The sequence below is a fragment of the Felis catus genome, chromosome C1, assembly GCF_018350175.1.
Source record: "Felis catus isolate Fca126 chromosome C1, F.catus_Fca126_mat1.0, whole genome shotgun sequence".
Taxonomy (NCBI): domain Eukaryota; kingdom Metazoa; phylum Chordata; class Mammalia; order Carnivora; family Felidae; genus Felis; species Felis catus.
This window is the reverse complement of record NC_058375.1, coordinates 89808693-89825502: the sequence shown is the minus strand read 5'-3', so window position 1 is coordinate 89825502 and position 16810 is coordinate 89808693. Positions and strand designations below refer to the sequence as shown.

At 35.7% G+C, this 16810-nt stretch overlaps 1 protein-coding gene across 1 annotated transcript in view; it reads right to left on the bottom strand.

The window, feature by feature from the left end:
• LOC123378984 (phenylalanine--tRNA ligase alpha subunit-like) overlaps positions 1-15475 on the bottom strand; it is a 134166-nt gene extending 118691 nt beyond the window's left edge. The window contains exon 1 of the mRNA XM_045033230.1: positions 14882-15475. Within this exon, the coding sequence (XP_044889165.1) occupies positions 14882-15064 (183 nt within the window). The 5' untranslated portion in view covers positions 15065-15475. The remainder of the gene's footprint in view (positions 1-14881) is intronic.
• Positions 15476-16810: the final 1335 nt, after the last annotated feature.

Here is a 16810-nt window from a genome sequence, read left to right as displayed (position 1 = left end):
CCAAGAGAAGGCTTGGAAGATAAGCTGGATTAATTCAGTTAATTTCAGCTTTTAGTTCAGCAGCTACTACCCATCCCCACCATCCAGCCCCCTGACAGGGACCCATACACATGTTCCTAGAGGAGATAATACACAGATTACAGAAGCCAGTGTAGACCATAATAATTTTATTCTCAAAATATCAAGATTACATGATACAAAATATTTTTATTTCCCTAAAATAATCTTCTGTGAAGAAACAGAATTTTAAGGATGAGTTTTCTGAATTGGTCTGAGGTATCTGGAATTAGCTTTGTAATCTGATGGAAGATGTTAATGATTATTTCCAATAGTAGAAAGGACACTGATAGTTTATGGCATGAGCTTACAAAAGAGATAGGCAAATGTCTTCATGGATTACTCCTAGTGGCCTAGTTGTCATAAGCCAATTTTAACAAAAACTGAACATTTTTATTCAAACATTTGTTTTGAACATTTTTGGAAAACAAACCAATATAATGAAGTTGGTGATTGCTCCTGTTGATGGAGAAAGTGGTGGGAAAAAAATGGATGAGTTTAGGATTCAAATTCCCACCTCAAATGCTTTATAAATGATCTGAAGGTGTTTATTTATGCCCTAAAGGATACCTGATGCCTTGTAGCAGGTGAGCAAAAATTTCTGAAAATCAAACATGGACTTCTATCAGGTGACTGGCTGAATTACAATGCTTGACTCCTAGATTTCCAGGAAGTGTCTATTGTTAAAGTGAAAGTAATGATTGGGAAAGAATGGGATACTGTAAATTGGGACAGGGTTATGTGAGAAAACCCTAATGAAACTGGGAACACTGAGCTCTTAAATTCGGATGAGTCTTCTCTGCCAGTAGAAAAAGTCTCCCCACATACACTGAACATGGCTTTTGTATGCCAAGAGGAAGTAATGCCCCCCCCCCATTCCTACTTTCCCAGAAAGTGGCCTCTCTTTCTGCAATGAAAGTAGCCTCCCTACCCCCAGTATGACCTCACTACTTCCAATGATATCAGCCTTTCCACCACAGTCTGAGGGAATTAATAATCCACAGGCTAAGGCAATTCTAATGCAGTTGCCATGTAAGATGATGCTTATTCTTCTTAAGACCAATCTTTACCTCCCTTCTATGCTTCTAGACCTATAACCAGACTCCAGCCCCAGCAGGCCCAGAAAGGTGACATACAAAGTATGACCCATGGATAGGTGTGGTATACTCCAAAAGAACTACTTGAGCCCTATTTCTTTCTATTTTAATTCCAGTGTAGTTAACATATAGTGTTATATTAGTTTCAGGTATACAATATATTGATTCAACACTACCATACATTACTCAGTGTTCATCAACAAAGTCCTCCTCTTGGGGTGCCTGGTGGCTCAGTTTGTTAAGCATCCAACTCTTGATTTTAGCTCAGATCATAATCTACCATTTGTGAGATCAATCCCCACATCAGGGTCTGTGCTGGTGGCACGGAGCCTGCTTGGGATTCTCTGTCTCCTTCTCTCTGCCTCTCCCTGGCTCATGCACCTGTGCATTCTCTCTCTCTCAAAACAAACAGACATTAAGAGAGAGGGGGGGGGCATTTGGGTGGCTCAGTCAGTTAAGCGTCCGACTTTGGCTCAGGTCATGATCTTGTGGTCCGTGAGTTCAAGCCCCAGGTTGGGCTCTGTGCTGACAGCTCAGAACCTGGAGACTGCTTCTGATTCTGTGTCTCCCTCTCTCTCTGACCCTCCCGCCATTCATGCTCTGTCTCTCTCTGTCTCAAAAATAAATAAATGTTAAAAAAAATTAAGAGAGAGAGAGAGAGAGAAGCCTACTTTTAATCCCCTTTACTTATTTCACCCATTCCGCCACCCACCTCCCCTCTGGTAATCATGTTTGTTCTCTACAGTTAAGAGTCTCGTTTTTTCATTTGTTTCTTTTTTTCCTTTATTTTTGTTTTGTTTCCTAAATTCTACATTAAGTGAAATTATATGATATTTGTCTTTCTCTGACTTATTTTATTTAGCATTATACTCTCTAGAGCCATCTATATTATTGCAAATGGCAAAAATTCATCATTTTTATGACGGAATAATATTCCACAGTGTGTGTGTGTGTGTGTGTGTGTGTGTGTGTGTGTGTGTGTGTGTGACCTTCTTTACCCATACACCTATCAAAGGACACTTGGGCTGCTTCCGAAATTTGGCTATTATATATAATGCTGCAATAAGCTGGAGTTTTATAATTTATGCTGACAAAAATCCAGAAAACATGTGGGAATGGACACTAAGGGGGTGAGATGATTGTGGAAGGAACAAAAAGTTGGATATGGCTGAAGTTATTGAGATGAGCTAAATAAATAGAGATTCTGTATTTAATGTTACAATTTTGAGAATTAGAAAGAGTAATAGCTGGTTGGGTGATTGTCTTAAACATGGACTGAAAGGTGGCTCACAGTCAGTGAATTAAAAATGCCTAACCAATCTTGGTTTAATGTACAAGAAAAACTCAAAGGCTTACAAGGGATTGTAACTTACAAAGTTAAAGTGGATTTGTCATTTAATAACTATACTGAGAGTGTCCAGAAGACATACCTTCCACTAACACTGTGAGACGTAAATTTGTGAGGGCAGGCCTGCCATCCTTGAAGACTTCCATGATCACATTTCTTTACAGGCCAGACTTTAAAGCGGAAACTGCAGTCACTGAAATGCAATGGGAATAACTGGATTCCAGGGTAGTAGGAGTCAAGTGATGGCACTCGACCATCAAAGGCAAGGTGGATATGGTTACTGTGATAGCCAGCAGAGTGGCAATCAATGGCATTCAGATAAGATATTCTGTCTCTGACATACAGATGGCATTGGTTAGTTTATCATGGGATTCCTGTAAGTGATAGAGATAGGGAGCCTACTAAATTTGGAATTAACCTATATAAGAAGAAAAGCTCTAGGTTAAATGTACAAAAGGCCTACTTGAATTACAAAAAAGAGCCACAGCTCTTTCATTAATTCCCAGACTTGAGTCAGTTTATAGACCAGAGCCCCTTGAATGAACAATAGGCTGGGTTCCCTTGAGAACGGATCTCAGTGCACTACCAAATATACATACTGTTAAACTTTCTCCCAGCCTTGCCCCAAAGGGACCTACAGTCTTTTGCCAGGTAACTGTCCATTTGGGGAAAGGGAAATAATCAGAACTTTTGGGGACTAGTGAACACTATCTCTGAACGCTGAATGAACACTAATTCTAGGAGACTCAAAATGGCACTGCCTCTATCTAGGAAAATAGCAAACTAAAAGCAAATACCTCATTCCTAGAGGGATTTGAGAAGTAAATGCCACTGATAACTTGAAAGATGTAGGAGTGATGATTTCTACTACATCGTCATTTAACTAGTCTTTTGGCCTGTGAAGAAAACAGATGGATCCTGGAAAATGATAGTGGATTCTTATAAACTTTACCAGAAACTGACTCCAACTAAAGTTGCTGAATCAGATGTGGTCTCGAAACATATCCCTAGTACCTGGTAACACTGATCTGGCAAATGTTTTTTCCTCAATACCTGCCAACAAAGACCACAAGGCGCCATTTGTTTTAACTGGCAAGGCCAGCAATAAATACACCTTTGTTGTTCTACCTCAGGGGTACATCAACTGCCAGACCTAAGTCACAATTTAGTTTCCAGGGACTGTGATCATGTTTCCCTTCTACAAGAAATTATACTGCTCAATTATTTTGATAACATTACACTGATACTACCTAGACAACAAGAAGTAGCAAATACTAGCGGCACCTGGATGGTTCAGTTGATTACGTGTCTGACTCTTGGCTTCAACTTGGGTCATGATCTCATGGTTAATGGGATAGAGCCCCACATCAGGCTCTGCGTTGGTAGTGCAGAGCCTGCTTGAGATTCTCTCTCTCTCCCTCTCTCTCTGCCCCTCTACTTGCTCTGTCTCTCTCAAAATAAATAAATGAACTTAAAATATTTTTTTTCAAAAGAAGTAGCAAATACTCTAGACTTATTGGTAAGACACTTGCATGCCGGAGGGTGAGAAATAAAACTGGTCAAAAAATTACAAGACTTCCACCTCAGTGGAATTTCTAAAAGTCCAGCCTATCAAGTATGGTACATGCCAAGATATCCCTCTGAAGTTATAAATTAAGTTGTTGCGTCTGTCCCCTCCCACAACCAAAAAAGAGGCACAATGACTAGTGGGTTTCACTGGATTTTGGAGGTAACATCCCTCATTTCATTGTGCTTCCCCAGTCCATTTGCCAAGTAACCTGAAAAGGTGCTCGTTTTATGTGAGGTCCTGCAACAGGTCTAGACTGCAGTGCTAGCTGCTCTGTTAGTTCAGCCATAGAATCCAGTCGGTCCAATGGTCACTGAAGTGGCAATCACAAAGATGGTACTCATACTAATAAATGAGTTAAATATAGTTTCAGAACACATGATCATAAATTCAACTGGGTTTTTATGTAGACAAATAGACAAAATATGCTTTAGAAAAATGAAAGTTAAAACCATAATGCAAAACCATTTCACACTCACTAAATGGTTTATAATAAAAAATACAGACCATCTTAAGTTTTGGCAAGGAAACTTCATACCTTGCTGGTGGGGATGTAAAATGTTACAACCAATTTGGAAAACAACTTAGATTCTTCACACCAATAAAAAAGTACAGACCTTTGAATATTTTGGAATTTACTTAGTTTATATTCTATGTAAGCTTATGTAAAAATAAATCGTTTACCTCAAAAGCTCCTCATAGTCACCACTGTACTTATAAATTATCTTTGATGAAATTATGCTATTTAGAGTGGCAACTCAATGAATGAAAGACAGCAGTAATTTAAATACTGTCTTGGCTTCGAGAGGGCATGGAGTTCTGTTTAAACTGGCAAAGACCAGGGGCACCTGGGTGGTTCAGTCAGTTAAGCTTCTGACTTCAGCTCAGGTCATGACCTTGATGTCTGTGGGTTTGAGCCCCGCCTTGGGCTCTGTGTGGACAGCTCAGAGCTCAGAGCCCGGAGCCTGCTTCAGATTCTGTGTCTCCCTCTCTCTGCCCCTCCCCTACTTGCGCTCTCTCTCTCTCAAAAATAAATAATCACTAAAAAAATTGTTTTAAATAAATAAACTGACAAAGACCAGTCTAAAAGTTTCTTATCAACTTGTTTCTGGGGCATCTAACCCCAAGCTCACAGTCAAGGACTCCTAGCATATAGAAGGCTTGGAGAGGAGTTTCTCACAGAACAAATCTCCTAGACAAAGCATGACAGCCTGAGAAAAATTCTCATAAGTTTTTATAAGTAGTCTGTAGCAAAATCTGTCCAAAAGTTGCTGTTCTGAAAAGCTACCTTCTGAACTCCTCAGACCCAAGAGCCAGGTCAAGGAATAAATTTACTGAGGCCTATAATCATTCTTTCCTTATGAATGTTTTATAGACTTAGTACTAAAAAACTAATGAAGACTGACAAATAGTAATGTTAACAGCAACAAGATCATTTTCCACAAATGATGAAAGTTTTTCCAGTAAGATCAGATAGCCAAAGATTTTTAATTGTTTTAATGTTTATTATTTGAGAGAGAGACAGAGAGCAAGCAGCAGAGGGGCAGAAGAGAGAGGGATATACAGAATCGGAGGCAGGCTCCAGGCTCTGAGCTGCCAGCACAGAGCCCGAAGCGGGGCCCAAACCCACAGACCGCGAGATCATGACCTGAGCCGAAGTTGGCTGCCCAACCAACTGAGCCACCCAGGCTCCCCACATAGCCAAAAGATTCTTAAAAGAAATTTTACTTCTTTAGATACAATAAATAAAGTCTCACATTTGATCTAACTTCAATGAAAATAGAATTCTGAACAGAATGAGAAGCTTAGCCATTTTTGTGGCCAAACAGACCCCTGAGTGAGTCCAAAGCTGCTTCACTGGAGAACACTGCTTTTGAGTCAAGAGTCTTTGGTTGCCAAAGCAAGGGCCTATCAAATGAATCTTGGTGTAACCTCCAAATTATTAAACTGCCCAAAGCATCACCAGAAAACCTGTTATCAAAGCCTAATGTATTAGAATTACAGAAGCTAGGAAGAATGTCACTGGGCTAGCTTTTAATATGTCAGTTTGGCTAAGCTGAATTATAGTCCCCAGAATTCCCTTTCTAGTATGCTTCTGATTCAGGTAGCTATAAATGATATTCTCTCAAAACAGATGGAGGACAGAAGAAAAGCAGCAGTATTTTTGTAACAAGACACAACGTCTCCTATTATTCAGTTAAATATTACCAGGTATAGCTGTGAAGTGATTTGATAGATGGGACTGAAGTCCCTAATCAGTTGGTTTTAAGTGAATCAGAAGGGTCTGACTCAATTAGAAGACTTCTAAGAGAGGGCAGAGACCCATCCTAAGACATTTTAGCCTATCAACAACAAACTTTAGCCTGTGCCGTTGAGGTTCCACTCTGCTCATGATCTTCCCTTTCCTTCCTGATTGTCCACCTCCTGGATTTTAGGTTTTCTTGGCCGTAATTACATAAGCCAGTCCCATAAAATAAATATGCACTTATATAAAAATGCATCCATTGCTTATAATACATGAATAAATATATATTCCTTACAAGTAATACATATTTATTACATATATGTATACATACTTATGTTTGTATATACATGCATATATGCACATATTTATGTGTGTGTATGTATCCCATATGTTCTGTTTCTCTAGCTGAACACTGACCAATACATCCATCTCACCAGTCTTTGCCATATTTCAGAAAGGGGAAGTTAGAATATATATTACTTTGAGGTCTGTCTCAGCTTAAGCAGTTCGAGGTTCCAAGTGGAGAAATGAAACTACTCTAGTAAATGTTTTTAAATAGCAATTTCAGATTGGTGGACGGAGCAAAGAAATATTTTTGAGTCAAGTACTGATAAGCAAACAGTTGTTTAGATGAGTTTTGCTTTATAATAAAGACTACCTAATTTATATAATTTTATCAGTTCAATATTAGACAATTACTCAAATAATGTAAAATAATATATAAGGGCACTTGGGTGGCTCAATGGGTTGAGCATCCAACTTCAGCTCAGGTCATGATCTCATGGTTCATGAATTCGAGCCCTGCATCGGGCTCTGGCTCATTATTGCCAGCTCAAAGTTCACTTCGAATCCTCTGTCTCCATCTTTCTCTGCCCCTCCCCACCTTTCTCTCTCAAAAATGAATAAAAATACATATGTGTGTGTGTGTATTTTCTTTAGAATATATATTCTTTTGTGCAAGATTATTCTACTACTAACATAAAAATTGTGACATATCTTTGAATAGTTTCAAATTCTGAAAAAATCATGTAACTCAAGTACTCTAAACACATGGCTTATGCTGGAAAAATCATCCGCATTCTTTGCTATTTCTCACTCAAAAGATTGGAGTTCTTTCATTTTGGTGTAATGAAAAGAATTTTACATTTGGAATCAGAAGTTCTGAATTTGAGGCCTTATTATTTATCAATTTATCAGTTATCTTGGTGTTTAATAGTATTTAGGAGCATTTCAAACTTTATTTCCTTATTTATAAAGTCTGAATAAGAGTTATTTTACCTACCAATTGGGACTATACAAATGATATACATATCAGATACCATACATGAAAGTAATTGTTCTTAAGCTGCTATGAAAATACATAGTCATATTTCATATTGACATATTCTTATCCAGTATTTTTGTCTACAAATTGTTCTTATACAATTTATTGTTTCACAAATATTCTATTTTCACTATAACCCTATGAAGAAAGCATAATTATTATTCTGATTTCACAGATAAAGAAAATGAAATTTTTCCACAGTCATGTGCATGGTGTTACTCCCTAATATTTTTAAAGATGGACAATTATTATTTTTCACTCAAAATACAGGTCCCTTGATCACACAAAATTAATTGTTAATTATATCATGGAGCAGTGCCTAAAATATGTATTGCATATTTTGCTTGGTGTCTTTGCCAAGTGAACTTAGAGGTAAAATAAACTAGAAAATATGCTACTGGCCACATACCTAGAATCCCTGTTTACATTTCTTGCAGCTATTTCTCTGTAACAGTGGATCAGAAATTTCAAAAAAGGCTAGAGATACTCATAGTTCTCAACATGCAGTAATTGTTACCTTGATAGAAATCATATGAATTGTAGAATTTTTAATTCTGGCTCACTTATATAAGCTAGAGGTCATAGGGTTTGTGTAAAAATAAAACAAAACAAACAAATCACGTCTACAAATGTCAAAAACACTACAATTCAGCTAGTGCTGTAAACCCCAAAACACTATCTCCATTCTTGATTCAATCTAAAGCAAAAAAAAAAAAATTAGATGTTTTTTTAAAACATGAAATTGGTGGGAAAGGCTTAAAAAATGATTTTTAATCAGGTGTCGTAAAATTAAATGATGTGAGGAAGTACAGAAACCTCAGTTATCAATTTTAACACTCTAAGTGGCATAATCAGCCTTGATAATAATGTAAATTAAACATTAATGGAGGATATTTTTATTTATTAAGGCTCAAAAAGTAAAGATCAAAGAAGATACAATAGCATGGTAGAATGACTCAAAATCTCATAATAATGTTATTTAACATTCAGAAATATATGATCACCAAACCACCAAGTAATAATATCATCTATTAAAGTGATGTAAAGGAACTCTGGAGCTTCATTAAAAAAATGATTGGACATTTTTTAAGTTTACGAATTAGCGATTACCTGCAGTAGAAATCTAAAACCTTAACCAACATAGTTCATTTGAGAATTTGAAACAGAATCATATTTATGTTGCTAGAAGTTTCTAATCTTATCTCTAGCCTGTAGAAATATATGTCTTAGGATAAGAATGGCAAAACACACAACCAAGAAGACTGGGAAAAGCTTTGTCAGGAAATATGCAGAGATGGCTGAAATCTGTACGTTTAGTCTGCAAATGAGCTGTTGAGATAGCAGATGCATCTGCTGAAGACTGCTTGTCAATATTTTCAATGTAATCACAGATAGATTAATGCATTATCACAATTAGGTAGTCAGTGTTCTATGGAAATACTACTTTCTCTAAGCGGAGCCAATTCTTTTCCATTCCATTTTTCATATATGTAGCAAAGTTATGTATTTTGAAAAGATTGTTTTCAAGAAGAAAAATAAGCTCTTTTAAGCTTTGAGAGCTTGTATAAATGTTCGCCTGAAGCTGTAGTGATATAGCACAATTCATGTCTTTCTGAACACATTTCAAAAGTAGAATGCAAAAGCATAAATGAAGGGCCTTATAAGGAAACAGATGTATTAAATTACTTGAGGAAATTCACCTCATTTTTAAACTTCATTAAATACTTTGAGATAATGACTGAATCAGCCTCTAGAAGAAATCTAAAACAGTGCCATATTATTCTGCCTTTAGTCATGATCTAGTGAAAATTAGTACCAAAATAAAATTTTCAAAACCACAAATTTCCTACTTATCAAATTGGAATCATTATATACAGGGGCTATATACAGTTTTCAAAATTTAAAAACATGGCCTTCATATACATATACAATGTTTTGTTCAAAATATTAATCAAGGATCCAATGAGATAGTAAAGTTGGTTCAAAAAATATTTTGAGGGGTGCCTGGTGGCTCAGTCAGTTGAGCATCCGACTTCGACTCAGATCATGATCTCACAGTTTGTGGGTTCGAGTTCCACATCGGGCTCTGTGCTGACAGTTCAGAGCCTGGAGCCTGCTTCAGATTCTGTTCACCCTCTCTCTGCCCTTCCCACTCACAATTTGTCTCCCTCTCTCTCTCAAATATAAGTAAACGTTTAAAAAATATTTTGAAAATTGAACAATTTTGTAATCACCCAAAGGAATGCTAAATTAAATATGTAAATAGATACAAAACTGGTTAATGATCTACAGAGCATTAAAAATATGGCACTAAAATTATCTTTTCTACTATACAACAGAAATCCACAAGTTAACATATAACACCATAATGTCTGGGTGCTAATCACATAATAAATAGCCAGGATAAACACAACTGCATTTTCCTATGTAATTAATAATAGTTTAGTAAGCCTGCTAAATGATGTTCCATTATGACAATGGAAGGAAGTTGTCATCTTCTTATTTTATTCACAAATGTTACACACACAAACATACAATTTCCCCCCTTAATAGCACACATAGTGGGTAGTATGTGGTGACTACAGAAAACATTTTTCATAAACACATATTAAGCATCTCCTTAGGTAAATCCAAATAAAATTGTAGGACATTTTAAGAAGACATGAAAGCCACTGTAGTTTATACTGAATATAAAAATGACATTATTTATATTCACTGTATACCTAACTACAGTAAACACTGAATAAAGTTTAAACAAAATATAGAAGAAAAAATTTGCAGAAGGTTATTTTTTTAAATGTAGATAGGAGGAACTAAAATATTAACATTTCATTATCATCAAAATATTAACACTGATAGGGCACCTGGGTGGCTCATTTGGCTGAGGTTCTGACTCTTGATTTTGGGTCAGGTCATGATGCCAGGGTCATGGGATCCAGCCCTGTATCAGGCTCTGCACTGAACGTGGAGCCTGCTTAAGATTCCCTCTCTTTCTCTCTGTCTCTCTGTCTCTCTCTCTCTCTCCCTCTGCCCCTCTCCCCTGCTTGTGTGCCCTTTCTCTCTCTCTCTAACAAAAACTTAAAAAACAATTAAATAAAATATTAACACTGATATGTTTGTTTCTTCACATTGATGTGAGAGTTTAGGATGAAACTTTTGCTGTGGCCAGCAACTGTGTTGCCGTAGTGTTTAATGACCAGGTAGAGTAACATAAAATGTTATTTTTGATCTATGGATTCCTATAAAATCAACTGGCACCTCTAAATCTTATAGATTTAACAGATAACTTTAGAATAATTTCCAAATGATACATTAGATTGATTAAATTTCTACCTATACATAATGTACCTAACACAAATTCTTGCTAATAATTATGATTGTAACACAATTTCTAACATAATTATGCTTAATTGATATTCTAATGAAAAAGATATGATCAGTCAATATTTTTACATGTTGCTTAATTTAACAGGCTGAGTATTTTTCAACTTCAGTTTATTGGCCAATTTAGGAATATTTTTCCAATTTTTCTTAAATATTTAAAATGGACATCACAAAATAAGTTTTTTTTAAAAGTTTGGACAACTTAGAAAATTCACCTCATTTTATTGTACACTAAGATTTAAGCAATTTATCGTATAATGCTTAGTGTCATAGATGTATAGAATTGTCAAGTAAATAATATGAAATTCCCTTTTCTAAGCACTTCATATATGATAGATGCTATTTTATGTCTCCAGTACATTAAATCCAGATAGTCAATAAGATTGTAATAACATTGTTTGGTGAGACAGATGGTGACTACACTTATTGTGGTGAGCACTGAGTAATGTAGAGAATTGTTGAATTGTTATGTTGTACACTTGAAACTAACATAGCACTATATGATAATTATACTTCAATTAAAAATTAAATTAAAAATTTATTTTAGGAAAGAGTTGGGTACAACTAAAATTTTTGTCATAATATCATTTATTTCCTTGTCATAGTGAAATTGTATATAGCTCATATTATTTTACATCAGTCAGCAGATGAGTCTAGTTCAATAAATACAATAAGAAAGATAATTTTAGGGGCACCTGGGTGGCTCAGTCAGTTAATCATCCGACTTTGGCTCAGGTCATGATCTCGCAGTGCATGAGTTTGAGCCCCACATCGGGCTCTGTGCTGACAGCTCAGAGCCTGGAGCCCACTTCAGATTCTGTGTCTCCCTCTCTCTCTGTCCCTCCCTTGCTCATGCTCTGCCTCTCTCTCTCAAAAATAAGTAAACAGTAAAAAAATTAAAAAAAGAAAACAAAGATAATTTTAGTCACATATGGTATCTCTTATACATAAGAACTCAGAAGTGGTTACAGTCACTTTTACATAGACTACCAAAAGCCCATTTTACTACTTTTCCTTTCAACAGTAGCATAGTTGAGGTAAAAAAGAAAGCTACCATTTTACTTAATTTGTCCTACATTGGCAAGAAAATGAACTAAATGCTTGCGAATATGCAAATTAAAAAATACTTCCATAGAATTATACATAGTTGTTAAACAAGAAAAATTTTAAATGGTTATAAATTTTGACATACTGTATGTGTTAATATTATTCTATAAGTTGTTAACAATAAGATCATTTTATAGCTACCAAGTAATGATCCACTCTTCCAATACTTTCATGCTTTGTTTAAAAGCAACACTATTTCCTTTTTAAAACTGAGTGATAGAAAAAACTCAATGAGTTATATAAATTATTTTGTCTACTCATTTCTTTGCCAAAAGGATACTCTGCCGTATATTTTTCAAGTTATTTTCCAATGTTAACTGATTTTTTGTCACAAACTGTTTGTGAATTTTTTCTGAAAATGGCTGAATTAACATGTAACAAATTTTGTGCTTTTAAAATTGAGTTAGACTCATTTTTCAAATTTATTTAAGATTTCTGCTTAAACATATATTTTCAAAGTACGATGTCATAGATGGTATACTTTTTATGAACACTGTATTATTCTAAAGTATTATTTGCATGTCTCATTACATCCTTGTTATTATTTTAGTAGTAACCAATATATATGTGGGCTCATAAAAATTAGGCATTTTGGGCCAGAAGAATATGCTGCTTTTAAAAAATGAAGTCTCAACACAATTGGCCTTTTTTTCTTTTAGCTTCATATAAGCCTTCTTAGTGGTTAAGTAACCTTTACTCCTGAATTTCAATGATACATGAATGAAAAAAAAAATGTTTTCACAAAGAGTAGGCTTAATTTTATATAGTTAAGCACAGTTTGCTATTTCACAATACTGCTAGAACCAGAATAAACACTGCATTTTAAAACTTTATGGAACTAATTTATAGTGTAGGGCAGGCGCAAACTTGATCTCATGGCAGCAAAATTTTATGTTTCCATTTCAGCAATACTGCCTAACACAATAATATCAGGCCAGCAAATCTTAAATATAAGTTAAGCTAACATGATCCATTGCCTTATAAAGCTAGAGCACCCAGTGGAGTCATGCTGAATATGCCAAGTGATTTTTCAAAATTTAATCATCCTAAATGTCAGATAAAGGTGCTTTTGCTGTCATTCTTTAAAACTGGGGCAAAAATCCCGAGTGTGCCTGCAAGTTATAAAGAAACCCTCTTCTTAATACTTGTATTAAATAAACAACGTCCCTTCCAATCACCATTCATTTTGCTGGTCACAGTAAATAAAAACATATTATAATGCTATAAAGCAAATTCAAGATAAATAGTTATTTTTCAGAAGTAAAAATACAGGTATCTCCCTAGCAAGACACAAATTTCTTATAACCACCACGTAAATCTAAATTTATTCTTTGGTCATTCTGGGCTATCCTGGCAGAAGTTTGGCAGCTTTAGAAATAACTTATTATGAACATAAAATTCAAATTTTCTCCTCAAAAATATTTGCAGGTGTATTCAACCAATAAATAGAAAGAATAATACATCACAACAAAATGGAATTTATTCCAATAATTCAAGGCAAGTTCAACAATCTATATATCAATTAATGTGATTCATCATATTAACAGACCTAACAAGAAAGAGCTCAAGATCCTATCAATAAATGGAAAGAAAAGCAGTTGAAAAAAGATTAACTTATGATAAACTCTCAGTTAAATATGGAATAAAAGGGAATTACTCCATCTAAGAAGGATATCTATACTAGCCTACTTTTAACATCATACCTTCTATGAAGGCTTATGTGGTTTCTCCTTAAATCAGGAACAAGGCAAGAACACTCTCCCTTGCTCTTCACTCATATTCAACATTGCACTAAATATGGTAGCCAATGCCATGATCAAGTCAAATAAATTAATAGCATACAGAATTTAACAGTAGAAGTAAAATGTTTTCTATCCACAGAAGAAATTACTTTCTATGTGGAAAATCTGAAAAACTCAGATAATTTTCTATAACAAATACATGAGTTTATCAAGTCCTACAATACAAAGTTAACATAAAAATACCAATTTTATTTCTACCTACTTGCAATGAACAACTGGAATTAAGAAAATAAATACCATTTACCAGAGCACTAAATGAAATTAAAACAGCAGAAAAAAACCTAACAAAATATGTTCAGGTTACAGATGTTAAAAACTATAAATAAATGAAATAAATACCACATTCTTGAACTGGAAGACTCAATATCATTAAAAAATAAATGATTTCCAATTTGATCAGTTGAGATTCAGTGCAATACTAAGTAAAATTCCAGCAAGATTTTTGAAGATATAAGTGACTCTAAAATTTATATGGAAATACAGAGAAACTTGAAGGGACAAAAAATGATTTTGAAACTGCAGACAAATCTGGAAGATTCACACATCTCAATTTAAATGTTCACTTGAAGGGGTGCCTGGGTAGGTCAGTGGGTTAAGCATCTGTCTTTGGCTCAGGTTGTGATCTCACCGTTAGTGAGTTCTATTCCCCCATCGGGCTATCATCACAGAGCCACTTTGGATCCTCTTCCCTCCCTCCTCTCTCTGCCCCCCACCCCTCTGCTTGTGCTCTCTCTCTCTCTCTCAAAAATAATAAACACTTAAAAAAATTTGTAATGTTTACTTGAAAGTGACAGCAATCAAGGCTGTGGTATTGATCAAAGGCTAGATCCAAAGATTGATGGAAAATAACAGTCCACAAATAGGCCCCAAAGTTAGTAAACTGATGCCTCTCTCCTTCCTCTGCACACCCCCTATATATTTCATCTATGCCCCACAAATTCCATCCATACCTGGAAATCCGGTTCGAGGTTCAGGCGGCACAGGGGACTGTCGCACATCACCTGTAGGTTTACCTTGTGGTCCACCAGCTCCCGGATACTATTGATGCCATAGTTGATCATCATTAGGTGCTCCAGGAAGAGGCCCCAAGCAATGATGCATAGGTTGTCAGGAAGCCCCAGAGACAGCAACATGTTGAGACCAAAGAGCCTGGGAACTCTGGGCTCCACCCACTACTTCAGGCCTCAGGGATCCCGGAACACCACACAAAACACATGCTGGGTTCCCTGCAGGGCCTGTAGGACAGCTTGAAGCACAGCTAGGTGATACCCGGCTTGGTGAAGAACTGCCTCATGACGGCCCTGAGATGCCCCAGGGTGCAATCATGGTCAGCCACAATGCCCTCGAGCTGGTGGAACTCGGCCAAGTGCGTAGTGCCCAGGGTCTCGTTCTGAAGTCCAGGGAAAAGGACTTGGCGCTCATGATCGGCTTTTTCTGGGTCAGGCGGCGGAGGGCGCAGCTGCGGCTGACGTCGTGCGCGGCCGGTCGTGCGCAGCTGCGGCTGACGTCGTGAGCACGCTTTTGCGTCTTCTTCCCGGCTCTTGTACTTGTATCCAGGAACCAAGCCTTTGCTGGGTAAGTAGAGGTACTCGATCAGTTGGAAGAGAAAGGAAGAACTTATTGTGGTTATCACCACAATCATTATTTTTTAAATCATTTCCTCTAGTTAAGCTGAAGTTATTTTTTTAATGTTTACATGAACTCCCAAGTTGGTTGGATAAATACTATTAGACAAGCAAATAGCATTTGAGAATCCTGTTCTGAAAACAGTAAATTATTTGGGGAACCATCTGCGGAATTAAATCAGTGTTTCTTGGGAATGTCAACTACATGTTACTTAAAGAGTATTAAATGCAAATCTTACTCTTAGAATTTTTCACATAATAGAATTTGTATTTTTTAAAACTTACTGGAGAATTTATAAGCATAGATATTAAAAGAAAACCCAAACCGATATAGTTAAAAAAAACAAAACAATATAATAAGTAGCTGATTCACAAAGCATGATTACTTAATTCAATATTCATATATGAAATCATCAAAATAGTTGCATAATGTATGTGACAGTGAAGCATATCAATATGCTTACATATCAGTTATTTTTTACATGAACTAATGATGCAGAATATTAAAATTTGCAAATGTAAATATCACTATTTTTCAGAAGTAGTATGTAGTCAACTTTATTGAAGTATAGTTTACATATAATATAAACACTTAAGTATACAGCTTGATGAGTTTTGGCAAATGTATGCAACCATGTAATAACCACTACAAACAAAATATAGAATAATTCCTTGGACCAAGGACAATGTATTTTTACCTTTATTCTAATTATTGAAATCAGTCTCCATGTGGATTTGACAACATGAAGAGATTTCTCTACTTTTCCACTTAGATTTCACTTTCATAATATTGTGAAACACTCATGGATTTGTAATAAAGTGATTTGATTCTATTTCCTTCAACACTACTTGTGAGCCTGATGGCCCTAGGCAGTTCCTTGAATCCCTCAATTTTCCTATTATATGAAGATGATAATTCTTCCATAAGAGTTTTCATGAAAATCAAATAATACATTGAAAATATTTTAAAAATAGAAAATAGTAGACAAATTTGTATTGTTTAGTAGAATTACTAATTCAGCAAGAGATTTATACTTAACTCCTGATACAATTTCCTGACATTTTGTACGTTCTGGTTTTCTACTCACATCTAGAAATATAGGAGTATATAGAGGGTCACAGAGACCCAGAGGAAGGACGTTAATTCCTAAAGGGCACAGAAATAAACATCATCTAGAAGAACTGTTCTGAAAGCACAAAAGTGGTGGATGAGCCCTCATTCCTGCCCTCTGCGTGAAAATTAAGAGAAGCTTG